The sequence below is a fragment of the Strix aluco genome, chromosome 7, assembly GCF_031877795.1.
Source record: "Strix aluco isolate bStrAlu1 chromosome 7, bStrAlu1.hap1, whole genome shotgun sequence".
Classification (NCBI taxonomy): Eukaryota; Metazoa; Chordata; class Aves; order Strigiformes; family Strigidae; genus Strix; species Strix aluco.
The window spans coordinates 7,951,167-7,976,951 of record NC_133937.1 but is presented as its reverse complement, the minus strand read 5'-3'; the positions used below and the strand labels follow the sequence as shown (position 1 = coordinate 7,976,951).

At 39.3% G+C, this 25,785-nt stretch overlaps 1 protein-coding gene across 1 annotated transcript in view; it reads left to right on the top strand.

Annotated features, from left to right (window-relative positions):
- Window positions 1-18,234: 18,234 nt before the first annotated feature.
- CABCOCO1 (ciliary associated calcium binding coiled-coil 1) overlaps window positions 18,235-25,785 on the top strand; it is a 53,058-nt gene continuing 45,507 nt past the window's right edge. The window contains exons 1-4 of the mRNA XM_074831626.1: window positions 18,235-18,569; window positions 19,177-19,261; window positions 23,931-24,080; window positions 25,159-25,271. Coding sequence (XP_074687727.1) covers window positions 18,235-18,569; window positions 19,177-19,261; window positions 23,931-24,080; window positions 25,159-25,271 — 683 coding nt within the window. The remainder of the gene's footprint in view (window positions 18,570-19,176; window positions 19,262-23,930; window positions 24,081-25,158; window positions 25,272-25,785) is intronic.

Here is a 25,785-nt window from a genome sequence, read left to right as displayed (position 1 = left end):
AGTTATCTATGATTCATACTTACATCTTGGAATACAATACATAGATGAGTCATCCAGAGAAACAGCCTCTGCATAGGAAATTACACTGTCATTTTAGAGTAACACTGCCCTCCCAAACTGAAACAAAGATGGGCAACTAGTAATCACAGATAAATCTCCAGAGTTGGAGTACTTGTTTAGAAAACCTACTCCCCTCTGTGTATGCAATTCAGACCATACAGAGTACACAGTTACTAGTTCCCCTTAGCTCTGGTGGTCCTGGGACCCCCTCAGGCTCACCACTTCAGCTTGTGTTTTTCTAGGAACAAATCATCTTAAAGGACAGCTTGAACTTTGGTGTCCTGACTGACCCTCCTTCCAGGGCTGTTCCTCTCTCTTGGAGTTTTGTGTACATCTGAAGTCAGGTAGCTAGGTGTCAGACTTCATGTCTGGTACATGCAAACTGTTACAGAGCACACGCTTAGCAGTCTTTAAAGTGGCTTGCTAAGAACAGCCAAGTCAGATGTATGTGCCGTGACAAGGTCCCCCTGAAGTGGAACTGCTGGTGTGACAGCAAGTGGCTGTCCCAGATTCAACAGGAAGCTGAGCCTGAAGAACTGTGGTCATAGAAGCCCTCTGTCTAGGGAGATGGAATTCCTACTTCTAATATAAGACCTTTGATGAAGCAGTGTCCTTTGTATGTTAATGTGTCCTTTTAAAATTTCTGGAGGCTTGGAGAGTAGTCTCTTGTTCTCTTCTGTATGAGATCATCATTCAAGACAGAAGGAATTAAGCCCAAGAGCTTCCTAGTTTATCCAGGATGCTCTGAATATTCCTGAATGATGGAAGTGGGAAAGAGAGAGAAAATATCATATCAACAGCATCTGCTGACTGCCAAATGTGTTGTAATTCCCTAGCCTTTTAAATAAATGCTATTCATATGCATTGCAAAGCCTGCAAGAGGATGAACTAAACATACCAAGATTTGAAGCTCTGTACTCAAGAGCCTGGATATCATTCAGACTGTGGTTTCCAAGTCCAAATATGAGTAAAACGCAAATTTTCCCAAATCCTGGAAACAGACTACACACCTTTAATCACTGGTATATAGTTTACCTGATTAGTGTTTTCAGAGCATTAGTAAAACTCACAGAGGGAAAACAGACATGAAAACTAGAGTGTATGCATGAAATATCAGTGATTATGTTATATATGCATCTGAGAATTGTACTTTATTCAAGTCAGGATCTAATCCAGCTCCCATTAAGTCAATGGGAATTTTGCCAATGAAAACAATAGTAACAGGATCTGGCCAAAATAATTTAATCCACCCTCTTCAGCTGCTGTGCTCACAGCAAGAATGTTGCCATTAAGAAGTTTATATGGACATAAATATTCACTTTAATTTCCTAGAGTTTGTCTACTTGCTTAAAATTGCATTTGTGATTAAAAAAAGAGCAACACAGTGTATTATGGCTGCATTTTAATCACTATACATTCAGGAATAAATAGAAAAACAGCTTAAATATTTTATACAGATTATATTGCAATCTTAAATTAACAATTCATTTTGGAGTTGTTTATTTCTTTTTCTTTCTCTGTTGGTTTATTTTTCTTCTGTTGGTTCAGGTTTCTAAGCTACTATATGAGAGTGACTGTGATGGGTTAGGATTTTTTTCTTCTATAATTGCATTCTGGAAAATTGTCACTATGCATGTTGTATCACTGAATCACATCTTGCCTCGTGCTGTGATTCCATTCCAAGAGAAGGAAAGGTTTAGGGGTGTATCATACTAAGACTATGTTTAATAGGCTGCTACAAACCTTAGGAGGATGCGAGACACTAACATGGGGGAGTCTCCAATAGCTGAAGAGTTTTTGAAAACAGTATTCAATGGTTTACAAAACAAGACCATGCTTGTTAGTGCTGCCCATTGCCCACGAACTTCATTAGGAGCTGCCCAGATTGGGAATTGCTCAGGTTTACCTCCTTATCTTAGAATTTCCTCAGGAGAAGATGCCTCGTTTGGGGACCTGGTGGTTTGTCCCCCTGTGCCTGGCATCTGTTCTGAGCTGACTACACTTGTGTCATTCTGCAACTCTATGCTCTTCTTTTCCTCACTTTCCTGAGTACCACACCGAGTTCTGAGCTGTGAAAACACTGCAGCTGCAGTCAGTCCTTCACAGAGAAAGTAAGCACTGACATGCTCCAATACAAGCATCAAGATTTCGGAGGAATTTGGGAAAATGTAGCTCTACTATTGGCTGGACATAGAAGGGAAGACCTTGGGAATCTGTAGGGGCTGACCCGGAGTGGAAATGGGTGAGCTGGGGGCTGTGCCAGCTGCTTTTCCTGCTACCAGGATACTGCCTCACTTCACAACCCGCACTGTGCCCACCCACAGGCACTAGTGCAGGGATCAGGTACATCATGCCTCCTGAAATTGCCACTGAATGCATTCGGGATTTGCTTTGTTGCCATGACAGCTTGGGAGTGAAAGGAGGCAGAAGCAAACCAGACAGTATGCACAGCGGTTGCCATTTAAGAGTAACCATGTGTCTAACAGTACCTTGCACTTACATGGCCATTTCCTGTTTTAGCTAACTTCAACAAGGAGGATTAACTGTATCTTCCATGCTTCTCTTGCCTCTCTTACCTTTTTTTCTCTTGATGCCCCCACAACCTTGTGATATCATCTTGTCCTTTGTTACTAAAATTAAAAAGTCACCAAAACTTCAACTCTTTTCCTCCTCCTGCCTCCCTTCTCCTCTTTTTCTTCTTTCAGTCTAGCTGTACTTACTCCTGTTTCTGAAGCCTTGAAAATCTTTAGAGGTTAAACTAAGGCAAAAATGTACCATGAATCCATTTTAACATCCCTGTATGGCCCCACAACGATGTCTAGTATTCTAGTTCTTATTAGGAAACCTGTTGATTTTTCTGTCTTAGTTTTATGTACTAAGCAAAAGAAAACCTTGTCACTGAAGCCTAGGCCAGGTGGAGGGGAACGCCGGAAGCAATAACGTGCCTGCAGTGTGTGCCGTTGTATACACACCTTTTAGTTGCCCATTCATGCTACTGAGAAACTCTGTATCTAGACCCTACCTCCTCACAGGCCAAACTTCAAATTCACTTTTGGATTTGCTTTGTTTCTAATTCTTGCCAAGGTCTTGGATGTGGTCTTGGTGGTGGTATCCAAACCCTTCTCTCTGCCATTTCTGCTGACTTTGACATTGTGGCTCACTTTTGCTTTCTCCTCATTGTCTAGTCTTGGTTTCTATGACTATCTCTGTACTGCAGTGCAAAGATATGTGCATTAACTATGTATTTTTTTAAAACATTGATATTATAACTGTAGAGGCTGTTACCCACGAAATATTTGGATCATTTCACAGTGGATATCTGAATCCTATTAGTGGGTAGTGAAGGTTGCAAAATTCTCATACTCTCTCCTAAAAATATTTGAAAGGATTTTATGTGTGTCTCTGCAAAACTGCTCAATTCTGCATTCTGAATATCTGGTTATAAAGTTGATTGTATATTAGATTTGGTTTATGAAAGAGAGACAGTGAGAGTCAATGGATTGAATTAAAATCATGAATAGGAAATGAGATATTAAAAAATTCCTCCTGGATATACTGTCATGAGTTCTGTGACTGAACATGATTTTCTATTTATATTTAGTGAATTATTTATTCCAGCAGATTAATTACAAAGATGACTGAAAACAAAACAAGATCTCTCAACATATAGTTGCTTGATTTTGGGGGGAGGCAGAGGGTGTTGGTGGGTTTTTTTGATTACCTAACCTATCGAGAGAAGCCATGAATCTTTATTATACTACTTAATGGTCTGGAAACACATTACAACAGCATAGTAGCTTATTTATAGCTATATAAACTTGACTTACTTTTAATGAGACATTTGCATACAATTATTGCAATCACACTGAAATGGAACAGCTACTTCAGCACATTTTTGAGACTTCGAATGAAGAACTCTGAGGATTTCCCTTTGCAGCCGCTGGAAAAAGTAAAGTTCTGACCCATTCTCCAGAATGCGGTGCATGCACTACCACTGTTTCTGGGAGGAGGGAGCTCGTGCTGTTCCAGATTAAACTGTAAACACCGATTCCCCTGAGAAGTCCAATAGGCTTGTTGCAAAATATGAGTACCTAATGTTTTCATGGATGTCAGCTCTCATAGTAAGTCTGTTTTCTATTTCAATTAATATTTTGCATAAATCAATGTCTCAGTAAAATAAGCAATACCAGACTGAAAAGAACACAAGGCAACTGTAATTAAGCCACACGTTTAGTAATGTGCTGAACAAACAATGGAAAAAATTACTCTTTGGTTACTAAATCAATTGTAATCAACCTCATTCCGCCCACTCATCCACCTCTATGAGGGGATAATACAGCTGTAGATATCAGGAACAAATCCAGCAACTAAATTAATAAAACAAAATTGGTGGTTCAGCTACACGTGTTGGCATGAATGTATTACTCCCTACAGCTTTATCTCTACAAACATCTTTTTGCTCCCAGAGGGCACTTTAAAATACATACTATTAAAATAAATATAAAGAAATTACTCAGCCTTATAATTATAGCATCTTTTAAGAGTTTCTCTGCCTGTTGCCAAATAGTTTGAGATATGATGGGTTATTGCTAACAAACTATTTATCTCCAATAGTCAAATATAACCTATGTGCTTATATTGCTTTAATCTATATAAAGTGAATAAGGCTTTCAGATTATCTGGTGTCAGTTTGCTGTCAGGCAGCTTGTCAAGCTCAAAATAGTTGCATAAGATAGGGGATTCAGTGGTGCAGTGCTACCATCAAATGGTATGGGATAACAAGTCAATATGATTCTGCCACTTTGATGGAAATACAAGATAGTACAGGGTCATCATTCATCAAACCTTCCCTAATAGATGTGGCAGAGGAAAGACATTTCCTGCCTACCAGAGTGAGAAAGAAGATGCAAAGGGGTGGGTTTAACATCTTCTGTAGCCTGAAGCCAAAAATTACGTTCTTGTTAGCTACGTGGAAGGCTTGGCAAGTGGTTATGGCTGCTGGCTGTTCTGCTGTGGTCTGTTGTTTGTTCCTGCCAAAAAGAAGTGGTGCTGATAACTAGAAAAGCATAAAAAAGTGACTGCTCCATGTCCATGTGTTTGCAATAAGGTGCAAGGCAGCATCCTTGCCGCAGGAGAGGGAAGTCATTGTTTAAGGCAGTGATACTCATGTACCCAAGGCAGCTCTGCTGTGCCTGGCTGGAAGCTAGTGTGAACAGAACTGGACCAGACTGAACCCTGACATTGATTTTAAAATATGTCGTAGCACACAAACGTTGGTGGAACACATACACAAGCTTTTGTAATCCTTGCTAACTGCCACAAGGGAAAGTCGGCTGAGTTACCAATGGCTCTTGATTTGGTTATCTGGAAGATTGCAGTATTCACGTATGGTATGAAGTGTTTGGGAATTCATCTCGGGTGAAAAGCATGTAGAAAGTGTGCTTTTAGCTTATTAACCTGTAACTATTAGTCGGTGAACTGTTTAAAGAGCTAAGTAGTATTTAAAAATAAAGGACTTCCCCTACGCAGCTATTTGGTAGTCTTCAAAGAGCAGAGATGGCTTATGGGCATGATAGAGAATGAAAGAGAGAAGCAAAAGTGTCCAATTCCTGGGCTGAAATTCCCTGGAGGTGCTTCTTCAAAAAGGAAAAATCCAGATCCCCAGAGCCTACTCCTAAAAGAATACAAAACTGCATTACTTTTCTATATTTCTTATGTAAGGTTCTACTAATCAGGATTTCCTGGATAAATGAATGTCAGCTAAATCTTAATTTTTGTGGGCTTCCCACAGAGTAGCGATTATTAAATCCAATAAATACCTCTTAGAAATATATATATGCAATGCTCAAAGAGTAATTCTTATTGTAGGAAAAAAGCTTTACAGCTTTACTTGTGGTTTATAAATATTAATGAAATAATTTTTAGTAGATCCTTGTGAACTTAGAAGAAATCTAGAAAGTGTATGTAATTATTACATAATGAAATCAAGAACTGAAGGAAGTGGAGACAAATCTTGAAAGAAAATTTAAGTTTGCATGAAAGGTTCACATACACACCTTTGGTGATTTTGCAAAACACTCTGAGGTCTAAGTTACATTAATGCCTTGATGCTTTTGAAAATCTTGGGTGTCTACTTTTATATTGAAACCACCTTTTAATTCTGTTAGTGACTTGAACAAAACCACAAAAGTGAGTGGGAGACAAAGTTGAGCTGGAAATGAAAGTGCTTTTTTTTTTTTTTAAGACCATTCTGCCATAACCAACCTGTGTGTGTGTGTTGGACTGATTTTGTTCCAGCTTTCTTGACTCCAAAGATATACAAATGTTGCCCATCTAACTGTCTTGAGGTGCCAGTGGATTCAGCTTTGAATATTCATGAAATTATGTTATAAGATCTGTGAATGACAGTGAGAGACCAGGCACAATCACTGGACCTTGTGATTATATGCAACCAAGTTAGCCTGTGCTCTCATGCACCTGCTTTGGTGATAGAGGCTACAGTAACAGCTGATCTTCAGTGGGAAGCAGAATAGGACAGGTGCCCTACAAGCCCATTTAATTCTTTCAGTGTTGTTATCTTATAAGGTAGTTGGAATAATATAGAGCATCCAAATAACCCTGGCATTGCAATGCAATGCTACTCCCTTGGCACAGAATTCCTCTTCTAGGGAGGGATTTGGGTGCAATCATGGAGATGCTGCTGCACTAAGGAGGGACAGGTTTACTGATGAGAAGCAGCTGGCCAAAGCAAGAGCCCAGATAAATACCTCTTTCTGTACTGCATAGGCATTATAAGCAAAGGGTTAATGATAAGTCCAAGTATTCTCAGCAAACCTGAAGTCATTGCAGAGTGAACAGCAGCCTACCACTTCCTTCATTCCACCTCTTCTTTATTGGCAAATGGAGAGTACGTGAAATAAATATTGTGACCATATGAAATGAATCCAGGTGAACCTGTATCTACAAACTTGCCATATGGCAACTTGTTTGAGATGTCAGTTCTGTGAGTTGGTAGAAGCGATCGCATTTGGTTTGGTGTCATCAGCTGGCAGGGGGCCAAATGTACTGCTAGCAGTCATTTACTGTTATATTTACAAAAGCAATGCCAAGGAGTGCTCACGCAACTCAGCTCAGGGAGGCTGAACGGGATGTGAGTCAGACCCTGAGTCAGCTATCCTCCAAACAGCCAAAAGCTGCTCTACCGTGTACTGCTGCCAGTGCACTTGAGAAGCGCACGCCACTCGAGGGACACGGGTTGCTGCTGGGGAAGGGGATGCCTGAGGAGCCGTTACACCCTGTTCCCCGGCACCCTGCTGGTGGGTGGCTGGAGGGCCACTGTACCACAGCTCCTCTTGGCTTTCTCAAGCTGTGCTTCAACCCATTTAAAATCTTTGTGTCCTATGGTGGTACAGGCACCATGGAGTGAGGGATGCCCAGCAGAGCCTCTGAGTCTCTCCCAGCTAGACTGGTGGGCTGAGATGCGGGGTATCAGCTACTCCCTAGGAGTGGAAATGTTGTCCTACTGAAATCACATAAAGCTCAGTGCTCTTACAGTGTGTTTATATGCATTTTAAGTAGAGTGGATCAAATGGAAGTAAAGGATAAAGAGAACAAATGTTGACTTCATCAAGATTTATAACATGTCAAAACCCAGGAGGAAAATTTGCAGTAATGATCTAGCGGATGAAAATAAGTTGCTTTGCATTACTAATGGACAGTTTACATTACAAAGCCACTATCCCATATTACACAATACGCATACATTATATAACGTCCTCCCTATCTTGAGTGGATAAAAAAACATTAGCACAAAGCCAAGAAGATTTATGGCAAGAATGAATCCCTCTCTATTACTCTTTTCCGACTAAGTTTCTGTAAGTATTTCTATCACATGTGAACTACTTCACTGGCCAAGCTAATTCCTAGAGTAACTCCCTTGGCTCCAGTGGAAGCACTCCAAAGATGATTTTGTAGCTGTACACTAAAATAGGTCGTACATCGAATAGATGGATGTTATAAAACAAAGTACTCATACTAATTGGCAATGACATCATCCCATCACCCCAGAACAAGTGGATTGCTTCTAGCCTTCATTACAGCTATCTCTATTACAGGCCTGTCATTTCTTTCTTTTCTTTTTCTGTTGTTTGTATTCTAAAGCAGTTAGCTCCTTGAAAACTATTTTTCCTTTCATCTGAAGACAGATTGTACTCCTGCTTATATTTTCTGTGTTACTAGAAGCTAATATGACTTTGCTTGTTCTGATAGAAGTGTACCATTGTACTTATACTGCCTGTCACCTTGCAACTGAAGATCTCAAAGCGCATAACCAAATCTTACGCCTCATAACACTCAGAAGATAAACAGGTACTTTTATAGATATTTAATAGACAAGAGAAGTTAAAACTCTGTCTTGACTTGAAAATGTTAATGGGTTTAGAGTGCTTACATGTTGGGTATGGTCCTTGTACATTCACATTCTAGTTGTTCCTTCTGGTGGAAATCTGAACGTTGCTTGGTGGACTGTGCATCTGAATGGACTTCATGTTGTGGGTGGAGGTTACATCAGCATACTGACAGTTTGTGAATGGTCCTGGATCTGCTGCAACAAGCTGTTACATTTCTTCCTAACATGTGTTTCAGATCACTGCAGAATTATCACATCATCATACCAATGATCAATGCTCTTTTGAATCCAAGAGGAAACCAAATATAAAAGGTAACTGTGCATATGCACAATTTCAGAATTTTAAATGGGAGTTGCTGCTAAAAGGCTCATAGGAAAATTCTGCTACATACTGAGGTGAGAAAAATGTCTTCATAGTTTTAAAATTTCAAATCCAATTTTTCCAGAGAACTCAGCAGCATTAATCAAGATGAAAACAACCCCAAAGTTGTGTTAATTATGCATGTGCAAAAGTCTGGGAAATGTGGGAAATCTTGAAGTTTGATGTCCTAGTTAATATTTAATTTCACTGACACACCCTCATAATTAACAAAAAGCTATATTGTGCCTGAAATTTTTAAAATGCATATGGACTGACACTAAGTATGAACATTTTCAGTCTTAAAGGAATAAAACTGAGAAAATGGCAAGCAATCAGAAACAAAAGTTACATTACATGCCTAACTATCGTATCTATAGTGGCCACTACTACTCCTATTATAATACACAAGAGAATTTGAAAGCATTTAGATTTGCTTTTTCAGCTGACAATCTGCCGCAGGTGCTGTGCTATTATAAATAACTATTCAGCTGTTATGCATTATTGTCTAAATCACCATTTTGAACCTGAAGTATAAGCAGTACAACCCATAGATCAAATCTAAGAAATTGGCTCTTGTTTACAATGTAGTTATTTTAAAGGAAGAAAATACCCAGGAAATCAAACTCGCAAAGAATTTTAATTATGCTGCTTGTTCCTAGGAGCAGTATTACAGTTTTACATTCCAACACTGTGTGCATGGGAAATGAAATACACAACACCTGTTAACAATACGTACTCTGATGAATGCTTGGCTAAAAATTGGTTTCTGATTTTTTTTTAATTATATAGGGTGGGGAGAAAGAAGATTGAGCCTGTTTTTTCCATAGCCAGACAAATATTATCAACTTAGTGTAATGATTTACATTTTATTAACATCAGATGAAATCATATAAAGATTTTTTTGACTGATACAGAAATAATTATGATTACTATTATTACATGAGTGATAATGGGATTCATGAATAGCAGCAAAAGGTGTAGGTAAGACTGGAAAAATGGTTTCCATTATAAGCCCCTACTTGCAGCCTCTGATTTTTAGTTCTCATTTGGCATCAAAATTTTACATGACTGAGTTCAACTTAAAAAATGCTTTATTTGGATTGCATTCAATTTCTCTGTATTTTCAACAAAATAACTTTTCACTGTGGCCATGAGAAAAAATATTTCTCTTATATGTATATAAAACATCCAGTTACAGTTCATACTTTAAAATGTGGCAGAGGCAGTTAAAATTTAAATAGTCGTTTATCAAGAGTAATGTCTTTGGCTTGGGTAACATGGAAAAGCTAGTTACCAAATAGTAACGTGTCATCCCTGTGATAATGTAAAAGCAAGAGGTAGAAGAAAAATTGTGCTTGATAGACACAGGAGATAAAACTTAAGTCAGTTTTGTATAGGAAAGCCTATAATCATCTTTTGAAGCTAAATCTGGTTTTGGAGCTTGATCTTCTTTTCATCAAAGGGAGTTTCAAAATTTACATCAGAGGAAGTAAAGAGGAAGAAATCACAGTATCCCTGATCCTCCATTTTTGGGACTTGCCATTTTTACTGCATTCAGGTTCTAACTGCTAATTTTATAAATAAGTAATAGCTCAGTCCTACTATCCTTGTGTCCTGAACTCCTCTGGGTTCTGCTGCAGACTGATGAGCTGCTGTCCTGCTCAGGTGGCTGCAGTGCTGAGTTATAGGAGCCCTGGCAAGGGATGACAAGGGGTGGGTGCATTGCTTGTTCTGAGCAAACCAAAGGGCTGAGGAGACCAGCTGGAAATATTACTCGTGCAGCCTAACAAAGCCGTGTGCTTCTGAAGACAAATGCTTTCACTGCAGGGTTCCCAGGGAACAAAGAGAGTCATGGCCTTTACAAAGTACACAAATGGAAGAAATACTTGTATACAAAGTCTGACTCACTGCTCATGTAAAGAATATGACAAACTTCTTAGTCTAATTCATTAACTCTAAATAATGTCCTTTCAAATGCCATCCCCAGAAGCACTTTCTATTGGAGCTATTTTTTCTCCTTTTGCCACAGATTGTTTTTAAAGAATTATGGGAAATGACAACAGTAGAACCAAAGTTCGATTTTTCACAGATGAAACTACAAAATACATGGAGTAATGTAATCCCTTCAGACAAGTGAGTAAATTATATCTTGGTTGCAACAGTGCACCACTTGCTGAATATCAATATGTTCCTTTCTTTAACAGCAAATATTGTTTTTACTCTAATGTAAATGGTTCTGAATGTCCCTGGCAGTATACGCACAGATGCCAAGCAGCATTAAAACTTGAGCAGAATCTCACGTTTCGTTTGCGAGGAAGAGGAAGACTGTTCACAGATGTTAAAACAAGGAAGACGATTCATTTATACTGCTTTACCATAATGAAACTCGATTAACTTCTATCATCTTCCTTCAAATTTCTCTTTAAGTAAATGAGAAAAGCATAAGCTCATGTTCAAGGAACATTGTCCAACAGTGCACTGAGGTTTTCATTCTGCTTCTAAATTTCCTGGGATAAGCATGTGAGTAACTCTGCTCCCTGTGGACCAAAATATGCCATTGTTCTTCATAACTCAACAGTCACAAGTATCACCAGAGTATGTCTGGGTGCTCAAGCTGAGGGAAGGACTGGTTGGTGTGAGCTGTGCCCCACCTCTGTCTTCCTTTGAAGTCTGAGTTCCAAGATACTGAAGAACTCAAGAATGGGTTAGACTAATTAGACTTTCACTCTCCAAGAGGCTAATTTTAGATTCTGCGTCAACTAACCCAATAAATTAATAAATATCTTACAGAAGCATTTGACCCCAGTTCTAGAAGAAATCCGTGAATGTTCCTTATGACATCACAGGCAGAGCTAGTGTGCAGTTAAAGTGATATTCTTAGCACAAATATATGTGCTGGCCTCAGGTCCTCTGCTCAATGAGTTTTATTTTTACTAGGAGTAATATACTTAAGCTCTCTAGAGCTCTGCAAATTCATTTTTTACATGCAACTACATAATCTTTTTGGAGTGAATATGGACATTAACTCCTCCTTGCAGCTCTCTATAAACATCTGCTTGCACAGCAGATATTTCAAATTCAGAATCCAGGAAGGAAAGTGCTCCCAGGACTGATTACTGAGTTATATACCCTTTTATTTTAATGTACTCTGCCAAGATGAGTCTATAACCTCAAATGAGTCAGGGAAGAAAAGGGGAAGGGCAATAACAAACAGCTTCATCGTAATTTTAACCATATTGCCTAGTGATCACAGAATAACCTTTATGCTTAGATATTTAAGGAGACTACATGGACGCATTCTTCCTGAGCGTGCTCATCCACTCATTGGGATTTGTACTCTGTGATTCCAAGTACACAAGGAGAAGACACACGTGCCATCTACCCCAATTTTATTACTTGGTTCTGGTGGCAGGGACGCTTAGGATTTTTTGCTAGACTGCACAGTGACAAATATCACTCTCTTGAATAGACCTCACCCTGTAAAGTGGTGATACGCTTGCCATACTGACTCTCCAGGTATTGCTGCTGTAGCTGTGATCCTGCTCCAAGACATCACTTAAACACTATGTTATGTCCCAGTAATTCAGGCTTGCCAGTCCATTTTAAACAAGTAAAGAAATATCGAGACACCTTGGAAGCTGTTTGTGTAGTCCAACAAGCAAACTGTTCACAAATATACAAAGAAAAAATACAGTCAATTTAAACTGAAAATAGTAACAAGCTTAAAGTTGCACACAGATCCAGGCTGGCATAAAAGTCAAAGGGCTTTTTTTTTTACAAAAGATGGTTTCGTAAGCTCCAGTATACAAGCCAACTTGTGTCTTGGGTAATTATAGTCTCTCTATTGAAAATCCCCTGTAACTTCAGCTGGATGTATTTTTTCACTTACTGCCCTAAATTGTTATACGTTATTCTAAAAGCTGGTTAACATCATATGGAGAAGGTGGCAAAAAATCAATAGAGCTTCACCACAAAGACATGAAAGAAGTAAAATATGAAATCTCTGAAAGAAATGATGTTCCCATTTGGGGGCAAAAGGGCAAGGACAATGGAATCAGTGAATTTATATTTTTTCTCAGGCTTTGCTACGTTATTAAGATGTAATAATAGTTTCAGGCTTTTACTTTACACAGTTGTGCCTTTCTATCTTCTTTGGTCTGCCAACAGAATGAAACAATAGTTCAAACTGAAAAGTCAAGTTTTGACTATCAAAATGAAATTTGAAGACAGTTTGCCCAAAAGATGAATGTCTTATCTTTTCCGTGGAGTTTAATATTCCAGTTCATGCAAACTTGTCAAGATTAATGGTAGTTTATATCTTTAGGAAATACATAGAGGAGATGGGAATGTGAACTCAAAAGGTAGCCTGAAGAAAGAATACATGCACATGTATTATATAAAAACAATACTTACATATATATGTTTAATATATAATATATATTTTGTATAATATAAATTCATGTAAAATTGTATTTAACAACTTTTATCTCTGTTTGCCATTATAATACATTTTGTTGTTCAATTTGGGTTATTCCTTCTGGTAATTTTCCTTCCTACATTAATTGGCAGGTTCTGTACTGAACAGCTTGTCCCCCTGAAGAATACAGCTCTGTCAGTGAAACAGTGCCTTCCTACACGCTCTCAATAAACCCGAAGACCTACATTAAGCTTACATTAAATGATTTGTTTGTTCATTGTCACCAGTGTACTCACAGCTGTATAAGACATAGAAAGACAATTCCTGTCCCGAGGGGCCTGGAGTAACTCAGTGGTCAGTGCTGTTCTTTTTGTCTCTTCTCCTGAATTTGGGAATTCTTAGTGGACTGTTCTGGTCTGAATGTTGACTGTGAGGACTCCTTTAGATCTACAGAGGTTTTGGTTTTGTTTTAGCAGTTGCTGACCTTGGGGGGGTAGGTAGTCTGAAATACCTGCACTCTATTAATATTGCTTTAGCTTGTGCATCAGGTCTCATAGTTTAGATTCTTGAACTAAAAGGTATCTAGAGGGGAGAAAATACTAAGCTTTCTTAGTTCCTATTGATAGCATACTGCAATGTTATATGCACATTTACATCGCTTCTACAATGTAAGACATAGTAAGGGACCGTCTTGAACTACGGGGTTAAATAAATTCGTATTTCATCATGAAGTTCTTGTTGGCAAGAAAAAGTATAGGTCCCTTGGAGATGGACTACATGTCCTTTTGAGGCTTTTCTATCTAATTTTTAGGATTTCTATGAACCTCAATTCAATTTCTTGGCACTAGATACAGCAGTTTTTGGCTAAGATCAAGAATAGAATCAATCTAATATTTGCTTTCATCCTCCATTGAGCCACTTCTCTTTATGGGGAGAGGATAATGGAATCATTGATAGAGTACATGTTTTACTTCTTTCATTTCTCTGTATGCATATTGTTTTGAATAATTGAAAATTTATGATTTATTAAATTTAACTTGTACTTTCTTATTGCTAGGCCAAGTACTAATGTTACAAGTCTGTCAAAATCACTATCAAATCGTATGGAAATGTTGCCTACCTATTAATTAAACAGACACGGAGAGATTCTGAGCTAGATTGTATTGAAGAATGGTGAGCTTGAAGCAGCACCTCTCCCTAAATAACTCAGGACTCTGTACATCCTACTGCTGATACACTGAAGCAGTTACCCTCTTGTATCTTATTTTAATTGGATATTGCCTGAGAAACAACAGAATTATCTTTTTGTTTTAATAACAAGTTTCTCTGACAACCTGGGATTTATAGGTTTCTTTTTCTAGTACGTAATCATGCCCTGAATTTTTTTCTGAAGATATATGATATGTAAACCAGAAGAACCTTACCTAGGGGGAATACTGTTCCCTGGATAGAATATCTGCAATGAATGTTATAAAGGAGCCAGGAGAAGATGATTAAGTACTATGTTAATGCACCTACATACAATAATGCATGATCCTTATTAAGAGCCATGTAGCACTAACGTACTGTTGCTTTCACAAATTACCCATTTGTTACTAAGAGGGTCAAATGCAAATAGTCTGTGCAGGATCTCCATACGTGCCAGTGTTTTCTTGATCCTTGTCCCACAGGGCAAGAATATAAGCAGTTTGTTGTCATGAGAGCTGTCAGCCAGGGGAGCTATATGTCCACCTGATGTTGCAACAAGCGAGACTCCGCTAGGAATTTCCATCTGCTTTTTGTCCTCAATTTGCCTACGTATAATTATTGTGCTTGGTGATGCTTAACTAAAGGTGAATGGAAACATGTTTGCAACTGAACATTTTCATAGCATCTCCATCAATAGGAGGATGTGGTGGCAATAGGCTTGGAGTTTACAAAAACTTTGCTTTTTAAAAGAAGGCTTCTGAAAATTAATTCCTTTTCTTGAATTCATAAACTTCATCTGCTGCTGAAATGCAAGGACCTCTGCAAATGAATAACAAAATCAGACTGAATCACCTTGGTTATTAAAACTTAGAGGGCTCAGTGAAATATTTTGGAGCCCTCTTGCAGCTGCTGTTTCTGTTCCAGTTGCAGGTGGCCTGCACCATCAAAACCCTGTAAAGCTTCACGTGCATCTGTGACCTTTCTTCCCCTTCCAACATGGACTTGTGTGATGCAGGTGAGCCTGCTCCCTCCCCAAAAGATGTAATATCATGAGGAAGAAGAAGGTACATCTAGGAAGACAGCAGTGTAGTCCATTGTGCAGGAAGCAGCTTGAAATTGCTTATATTCATGATTCACTGCATCATCAGTAAAATGAAAATCTGAGGACTTGATGAAAATTGAGGAGAGCAACCAGCTCTTCACCCAGCCCCTTCCAGGGCTGAGTGTAAGTGGGCCACGTGGTTATCTTTAGTAGGTAAGAGGTTGCCCAGGCACCATGAGCTGAAGAGCTTTAATCAAAGACAGAAAGAAGAAGAGGAAAGCGTTCCCTCTGGGGTGCTCATGTGCTGGGTGATACCAGCCTTGGCAAAATAACCTCAGAAACCTGAACTCTGGTTGCTTCTCAGGTAAGTAGAAGAGCACTTATTGTGTAACACTGTGTAAATCCAGATTTTCAAATATGGTCTGTTTAAATTACACATGCTGGAACAGACACTTTCAGGGAACCTTTCACCTAATGCAGCTACACCAGTGGAGAAGGAGGAGCTCTATATAGCAGGAGCTGCTCTTCTCCTCTGACCTTGAGTGACCAATCATAGAAAATCTACTGTGGTTACCTGTAATAGGAAAGGACTAGATCAGAGTTTTAAAATCACTACTTCTGTGTTGCACTTAGAAGTCCTACATTTGAAGGAAATTAAAAAGCTCCCTTAAATACACATGCATATAAATGTAAACATGAAAGATCCACATGAAATTAGAAGGAATGGCTTAATACCACTGTTGAATCTGCTTTTGTTGCTGTCTTTTTTTATATCTAACCTTTGTGACACTGACTATCTAAAAATTTAAATTGAAAAGTAGGAAGTTTAGGAGCTCATTACTGGAAATGTGGGCTGAGCTTCAATCAGTGCTCAGCTTCAGTCACCCTGCTCAGTGCCGGTTTTGTGTAAGAAAGAATACAGTTCTTTAATATTGAGTAAGATAAATAGAATTAGCTCCTTCGAAGGGCTTTGAGCATCCATGTCTTTTACATTGAAAATGTTCATGGAAGTCGGCGGGCATTTTCAGTACCAGAGGAATGCAGGGTTAAGTCCAAAATCTACCTGTTACTGACTAGGTCACATTAGAATGAATGTACACGATGTTATATTGCATCCAAATCTCACATTTAATTCCCCTTTTTTTACACCTTACTGCATGCAGTGCTTGCAGCCCTGAATAATGTTCTTATTTGGTTAGATTTATATACACAGTAAAAGGGGAAGTAACTGCAGCTGTACTGCTGTCAGCTACAGAGCATGGCACAAATTGTAGGTATTCGCAGTGTGGGCTCTACATGGAGCTAAGCTATTCTTTGAAATACTATGAATAATTCCACAAAACACTGCAGGATCCAGCTCTCTGAACCTCATTCAGATTTCTGACTCCTTTTGGTAGCGCAGTTGGTGTTCGTGTGTCGGTGAGGGTCAGGATGTTTGTGCAGGAAGAGGAGTTATGTACATGTTGAATCTCACACTATAAATCAGAATCTTAGTGGGTAATGGGCAGGTTCTCATCTCTTGTGACCCAGCTAAGACACAGGTATTGCACTTAGTGGTTTGCACATTTTAAGAAACTGATGATAACAACCTTCAGAAAGTGGCAAACTGCTCAGAAACAGTAGCAGACCTTGAAACAGCTGCAGAAATCCCAGGATGTCCTTGCTTTATGTGGGGCACTGCAAAGAAATCGTTTTGTCATACCGGCTCCCTCAGCACATCAATAAACTTTGCAAAATAAGTTAGCTGCTTCTTTGTTCTCATTATTGTTCACCCGCCAAATGCTTGCATTTTATTTGATCTTGCAGGTAAGCGCTATTACTCTGAATTGTTGCTGCTGCTGCGAGTCTGCATGCAACACAAAGCTGACAAAGAAAATGTTTCAGCATAGCTTAGTTTATTAGCCTTCCAACTTCAAAAAAAAAAAAATAGGACAAAGAGGAGAAACAAGAAATACTGATGTATATCGTAATGAAAATGCAGTTCAGTCTCTAAGTCTTCTTCCACTTACTATAGTTTGTAAATTATTCTTAAATTGTACATAAAATATGAACATTTAAGTCCAGTTCCTTAGCTGTGCTGATTTACACCTGCTGGCATCTGAGATATAGCCACTGGTGCATTGGAGCGAACTTAAGTTTAGGTATTTAGTTTGAACACAGTTTTCAAGAAGCTGAAAACACTGGGATGTTGTTAGGGTAACTGTGGGCATAACTGCATGACGCTGTCCTTATAATTGTTATTCAAACAATGCTTACAGTAGTTACTGGCGCTATTTGGATTAGGAAAATGGTAAGATCTAAACTAAAACAGGCATGGAAACATTGCTTCATGGTGCATGATGTTCCTAAGATGTTGCCTCATAACGTCTCTCCACACAGGCCTTGAGGCGACGGTCAGTGGATGGGGAAGGCAGACACGGGCATTGCCCCTGAGGTGGCACAGCCCTCGGGGCGCAGGAGCGCCTCAGCCCTCCCCTGCCGCCCTCTCGCCCCGACTGGTCTCCTCACAGACTCCCTGGCACTGGTTTTAAGTACGCTCCTGTGCCCTCCTTACAACCGCCACCCGGGATGTTTGTTGTGTGAACTGTGCGCTTCTTCGATGCCGGTGCGACAGCGGCTGACTGGACGCACTGCAAAGAACCGAGAAGATCTGGTGGAGCCGTTCGGCTGACGGATCCCCCCTCACACAGGCTCCTTCCTGCACAGGGTGCCACTGGGTACGCAAGGGCCCGGATCCTGCATCCTGGGCAGGGGCTGTGATGGCGGCCTGCCCCGAGCCCCATGGGCGACGCTGGCCTACTCTCAAGGCATCCGCCATAGAGGCCGGGCACGCCCCTGCTCCCGAGGCACCGCCGCTGTGCCGGTGCTGCACAGGGGCAGCCTGCGGAGGGGAAAGGCCACCTGCTGCCCTCCACCTCGCAGCGCTGCGGCGACGGCGCCGGGCAGCCAAGATGGCGCCCGGCCAGGGCGAGAGCAGGCGACCGGGTCCCGGCGGGGGTGGGGCTCCGCGCCCCGCCCCCCTGCCCGGGCCCCGCCCCCGTTCCCTGGGCGACGGCGACGCCGAGCCACGGGCAACATGGCAGCGCCGGGACAGGTACCGCCCTCCGCGCGGGTCGGCGGCGTGCGGCGGGGCTGGGGCAGCGGTGACCCGCCGCCTTCGCGCCCCTCTTGTTCTATTTTAAATGTCTTCACTAAGCTTCAGAGAAGGTAGAGAGGGTGGGGTGTCACAAACGCAGCGGGAGTGTGCGGACGCGTGTAACCTTCGTCCCCAAGGGAGAGACACCCGCCCGCCCCGGCGGGGCCGCTCCTCCGCCAGAAACCGGCCCGAACGGCGCCCGGGAGCGCCTCACCCACACCCTCCCCACCGCGCTCGTCAGTTTTCAGTCGCTTGCGGACTCTCATTTTTAAGCGTATAATTATTTCTGGGCTTATTCGTAGGAATCTCCGAATTTTTGATTGTTGAGGGGAAGGCTTACGGTTTCCCTTCAAAGAGCACCGAGGAGGTGGAAGCAAGCTCACACCTTGCTTCCAGCAGCAGCACGGTTGTATTTCTCACCTTTTGTTGCTTTAGATAGCCAGAGCACTCTAGAGGAATCCACAAATCCCCATCATTCTCTTTAATATTTGCTTTTTTCCTTGTCTTTGCTCTCCTCCATTTTTTCTTTTTCTTTTTTCATTGTGTTTTTTGACTTGGTTGACAGAGATGTGATTTCTGACAGTCAGGCAACTCATCGCATGCTGCACGTCAAAAGGAATAGAAGAATACAAGTTATTCCTCCCAAGAACGTATGAGGTGTTGCATCAGCTCAGAATTTCTCCCTCAAGCCTGTCTATATAGTTGTAGCTACTACGAGATAATTTTCTTCTGCTTGAACTGCTTTGTTGTCTTAGATGGCCGAGGAGTTATTCTCAGCCCCCATAATGGTTGCATCTGTTGGCACAGAGCTGCCCTAGTGATTGTCGGTACAAAAGCTTAACATTTACGTTTCCTTAAATAAATCGTTCCTCTTACGTGTGAAATGTATTATCATGTATTCTAAATGCTTTATAAAAATATATGTATCTTTCACAGTATTCTCTGTTAGTGTTCTCTGTAAATGTTTTGGCAGTAGGAACAGCGTAACACTGGGGTAATGCAGTGAGATCATAGTGAAAGGATACAAGGTGTACTTTATGGGAAACAACAGGCTGTCAAAAATATATTGTACATCCATTTGAAATGTGCTAGTGAAATTTTTGTCATTTGTATGGCTTTATAAAAGGAATTTTTAGAGAAATTCAGTCAACCTTTTTTTCCATGTGGTTTTTGTTCCTGATATATTCAAGTTTGTTCTAACACAATAGCTTACCTTTGTGATATTTCCTACTGTAAACTCTGCTTAATTGTGCGTTTTTATAAATTAAATTATATAGTCTCTAGTTTTGGCTGAAGCTAGCTTTGCATGGTCTATATGTAAGCTGTAGGGAACACCGTATTCTGCCACTGGTTTTGTTAAATTTTTTCTTCGGTCTTGAGACAATTCCATTTGATTTAAATTGAATACTTTTGTAATTGTTCCGACTTGTAATTACTTTCAGCAGAAAGCATGTTAGAAAATCTGAATCCTGATCTTAGCAAGTCTTGCCCTCCTTTATTTTTAACAACGTTTTTTCCAATAAGTAGTCTGCAGCTGTGAAAACATCAGTAAAGTTTAATGTCATAATACATTTGGGCATCCATAAATCTTGACGTTTGGATTGTGTCAAATATTTGAAACATATTTTGTTATTAAAAGGGCACTATCAGCATCTGTTGTTTACAATGGTCCTCTGAAAGCTTTACTTCTGTATAGATTTTATCTTTTGCATGACATATCTGCATATTTCTCTTTTGAATTTAGTTGAAATTAGCGTTACCATTTTTATTTTCTCATTAGTTTGACAACAAAAGAAATATTATGACTAAAAATAGCAACTATTGATTTTAACTTCCCATTGTGGGAGCGGACAAGTGGGGCCTTTTTAAAACAAACAGGAACAGTGGATGCATTTCTGCTTCTGCCTTAACTATTTATGTAGACAGCTTCAAGATTTTCTGCTTCTGCTGAAGTATTTGACAGCTTGATAACAAAATGCATATAATAATACAAATAACAGCCTGTGTTGCTGGTGTGGGGTGTTGTGGTTTTTTTCTTTCCCATTTTGATTAAAGTTGTAACTGATATGCAACACTCTTTCAGGGTACATCTGTACTGCTGTCAGCAGTATCACTCAGAGGTAGCTGAGCTAGCTTTAGATGAACTAGCTCAGATTCTGGAAACTATCTAGCTGTGGCAGCAGAGTTTTGTCCAGTCTAATTTCCCTGATGGAGTGAGGACAGGAGGATCTTGGGTTCCTTACACTTAGGGTATTTGCTATATTTTAAGAGAGCTGGTAAACTATTCCTTTGTGAATGTATTTTTGCGACTCATGATTTTGCAACGCATGGTGTTGTATTGTCAAACAAATGCAAATAATAACATCTTCAGCCACTGCAGAGGGCTCGTTCCTCTCCCTTGTGAAGACAAGCTTATTGTCCTTCAGGAACACTGGTGCTCATTTCCATTGCTGTGTTTCAAAGTTTTATCCTCTCCGGAAAGGCCCTCACCAAACCTGCAGGTAGTGGGGCATATTTTTTCTAGCCAGGGATGACTCACTTGGGATTTGGGTTTTTGAGAGATTTCTTCCCCACCCCCCTAAACACAGAGGGGTTTTTTTTGCAATTTGCTATTAAACTATATCACTTTTCTGCTAGTATTTTCTTCTTCATGGTGGTTTGTGAACATTGGCCGAGAGATTCAAGGAAGATCTTACTCTTTTGTTTTAGAATATCTGATTTGGTATTTTGATTTGATGCTGTTGACAAGGGTTGCCCAAAGCATTTGGAGTAACATATTGAACAGCCAGAAACATACTATACATTCAGAATAGCTAAAAATTCTTTGAAGGAAAATAAACCAGTAACAAATAATTCTCTAGTAGTAGTCTGTATTTAAATAGGTTAAGTCCACTGCTGGGAGTGTGTATTGGTAGGATTGGTTTGGGGTTTTTTTTTCCGAACACATGAGGATAGTGTTACCAGAATTAACTCACCTTGTATTACCTTGGTCAGTCTCTACAGTTAATGGTAAAATGAACATTCTTTGACATCAGTGAACATGTCATGACAGTAATCAGAAGACAAAACAGTATTCAATCAAAAGTATTATAAGCTCTTAGTCATGTGTGTGCAGAGGTTCTGCCCAAACAGAAACTTTCCACAAATATGGGACTATTCAAATGATTCATGGACTCTCAATACTTTTTAAAATTACATGAAAATTGATAATTAAAAAAATTAATTTTCTAAATTACGTACTTTCTCTCCCATAGTTTCTCATCAGTCATTTGGAACAGTATTTCTTATTATCTGATACCTGTGCTTGTTGTAGTGGGCAGTGGTGCCACAAATCCGTCCTTGTCACGAGCAGTAAGAAAGATACTAATGCACTGGTGGGGGGTGTTGCTGCTGGGACTGTCGTTACAGACGCTAGGTGATGAAATGGTGAAATGGGAAGTGAACACCTTGCCGTGTAAACTGTCAGATTTTGATGTGCAGATTACAGAGCCATATCTGCAGTACTGACTTATGACAGCTTGAATACCTCTTAAGTTTAAACTGCAAAATTTAGTTGGTTAAAGAATATGTTTCTAATGCTAGAGGACCTTTAAATGTATTGAAAGAGATTATAGGTGACTGAGTGCAAGGCACCTGGAGTTATTTTTAAATTAATTTTTGTAATCTTATATAGTTTATATATTGCTGTAATGCCATGCTACATACTAAGACTTCAGCAAATTTTCCTGGAGGTCCTTCTTGCTGTGTTTGTAATTCAGAGAATGAGATGAGCCTTAGCATCAGCATGTTAAATGTGCTGTACCTGTCGATATGATGTAGGATAGAAAGCTTCATACTGTAGTAAGCCAGGTACATACTGGAGGCAGGAGAAAATTCCTTTTTGGACAAGCTTTTTCTGACATGATGGATGTTGCCTGATACCTTTCAAGAAGCAGTGAGGAATTAGTTTGGATAAGATTCTTGGGAATTCAGGTAAAAAGTTGCTTTCTAGAATGTTCAACTTTTTGCCTACTAACCTGCTTCTTACAGCACAAGATGTAAGCAGTCGGAGGAAAAAAAAAAAAACTGTTGATGCACCTCTGTTTACATGACTACTGCTGTGATCTTGAATGGTGGAGGTGTGTTGTGCAGGTAGTTGAGAGTGTTATGGGAGGGTCTTTGTTCTTACTCACACCTGGCCTGTAACCACAGAGGAGAAACTGGAAGATAGATTGATGAGAAAAAACCACTATGCCTTGAACTTTCTTATGGTTTGGTGGTGGTTTTTTTTTTTTTTCTGATACAGTGCTAAATTGCTCATGCTATACTGATAAAGTCCATCTGGGGTGATACCTGTAAAATGTTAATATTTTGCCTTATTAAGAAGTATGGTCAGTAAGGTGTTGACTGACTGACTGGTAATATACCATTTATATAACAGTGCAAAAAATACATAGTAAAGTATTGTATGTATTGAACATCCTGAGAGAAAGAGATGAACAGGTATTATTAGTTCAGTTTCCAAAACATCGGTATCAGTTATTCTTTTAATTCAGCTCTTGCTGCTTCTAAAGAATCTCTTGTTCAACAGGTTTCTAACACCACTGGTCGCTTCAGGAAAGCATTCATGTTTTTCCTAATTATTCAAAAATATCTTTCAATAATTGTATAATACTAACATGTTGAGCTATTAATTTTTTTTTTTTTCCTAGCTAGGGCATGCATCTTACAATTATATCAACTTTACTGAATGTAGGAGTACTTCTTTTTATACTGTATGAATTATTGCTAATAAAGCAAAGGTATATTAATGTCATGCTGTTAATGATGTGAAGGAAGCCTTTATTTACTTAATTCCTGTTCTGATGAGACATTGTATACGAGACTAACTTCTTTACAGTTGGGAACAATAATTTTTCATGTTAAAGTTCAGGTGAAAGTACTCTAGTACTTAATTGGAGGGAAAAAAATTAGTCTGTCCGCTAAATGTTCTTTGTTGCTCTCAAGTCTTGTTTCATCAGTCTTGAATGTTGTAATTCAGCTGGTCCGAGTTTTAAGTATATCTTGCAGTTTGGCAGCAGCAGGGGGAGTAGTGTACCTTTATTTGGGGGCTCTCCTTGACCAGTGCTAGAGTTTGTTAATTATTAGCTCAGAACAATGCTGTTCAGGCTCAAAAATCAGCTCATGTTAGGAAATCTTCCACTTTCTCTCTCTCTAGGTGAGCTAGAGGTTATTCTGCAAGGTTTGCCTTGCTGCACTTCTGTAAAGCCCATGTCCCACAGATGTAGAAGTGTATCTGCTACGATTGCGTTGTGATCAGTTTTTTGTGGCCTGGTGCAGAAGCAGGACGTGAGGCTGGAAGGGATCTCTGGGGGACATGAGCTGGTTCAGCTGCCTGCTCAGAGCTGGGCCAGCACTGAACGCAGACTGGGGCTTTGTCCAGTTCGGTCTGGAAAACCTGCAAGGATAGAGATTCTTACACCTTTCTGGGTAACCTAGTCTAATGCTTAATTATCTTCATAGTGAAATATTTTTCTTTATGCTGTCCTGTGCTAATTTCTATTCTATTCTATTCTATTCTATTCTATTCTATTCTATTCTATTCTATTCTATTCTATTCTATTCTATTCTATTCTATTCTATTCTATTCTATTCTATTTTCATTGTCCCTTGTTCCCCTGCCATGCACCTCTGTAAAGAGTCTGCCTCATCTCACATTTGATAATGTGCTTTGATACCTTACTTTGTTGCCTACATATTCTATTGTAAAATAGGTTTTTTTCCTACTGTTTTATTTACTTCATAGATTTCTCCTTGAAGTCTCTGGTCAAATGTTTTTGGTCAGTGACACACACTAAATAAAGTATCATCAAACGTTCCTATTTTTTGTAAGATCATTGCGTTGTTGGATCGTGCTCAGTTTGTTATCCCCTATAACACATACATCCTTCTTTTTCCTATAAGGAACTGCCTTCTGTGTTACAAATATACTGACCTTCCCTGAACAGTAGTGTCAGATCTTTGTATGTGTATCATTGTGTGGGAGCAAACATCTTGGACTTTTTTTTTTTCTGGTTAGGGAAGGAGTCAGTGTAGACAGTAAATTTGAAAATGCAATCAAGTAGAGGGTGGAGACCAAATATCATGATAATGTGTATGCATACTCATAATATCTTAAGCAGAAACTGATTTTAGAATTTAATTCGTGTGCAATCTAGTATCAAGTTGGTCAAATCTAGATTCATGGATTTTTTTGCACCTTTATATTTCCATTGTTTTTACTTGAAAGTTAATTTAATCTTGTGCTGCACATAATATGTCACTATGTTCCCACATGAATTTAGAATAAAAAATACTATTTTCCTTGTATTTGCCTAGCTTTTCTCTAGTGAAAATGTGTTAGGCTATTGTGTTGCTGCCATATCATTATAGCTGTGTTACATTTTTGGCATTTGTTGAATTAATCCCTTGCATACTTCCTCAAAATAAAAATGTTATTTAGATAAGTTATTGGCATACTAAAATAAACCTTTAAAAATTATATTCCTATATGCATATGTGTGTGTAGGAAGAAGACCGAGATCAGGATGCCATGGGTGGAAAGAAGACTGTTAATCAGACGTTTCTTTCTCTTTCCCAAATTACTGCTTTGTCAGAACAAAATGTAGAAGGAGTTCAAAGGTAAGTGGCAGTGATAACAATGCTAGAACCAATATAATAATGAAATAAAAATTATAGGCAATGTTACATTTCTTTTGTGATGGCTACGTCACTAGTCTTTAATTGTTCAGTTAAATCATTGATAGTTAATACGATTCATGAAAATCAGGAGGAAATACTGTTGATCTCAGATCCACTTTGTTTTACTGTACTTCCTATATCTTGCTTTTTCTTTGACTTCTTTTTTTTTTTTCCCACTGATATTTCACATTGATATGGTTTCTGAGTTTGCAATAGCATTAAATATGCTGTAAATGAAATAGTAAGTTGTAAATAAGAACAGGCCAATACTGAGCTTTTTTTGCAAGTCTCGCTTGCTAACTTTTTTGCTAAAACATTTAAGGTTCTGTGCTATAACATGAGTTATTGAAAAGGTTTTAAAAGTTCAGAAAAGGATGGAAAGCTTAAGGAGGTATTAATAGGTAGCCGTTATGGTGCACTGGGGAGGCTGCCAAAGACTTCTGACGTAAGCCCA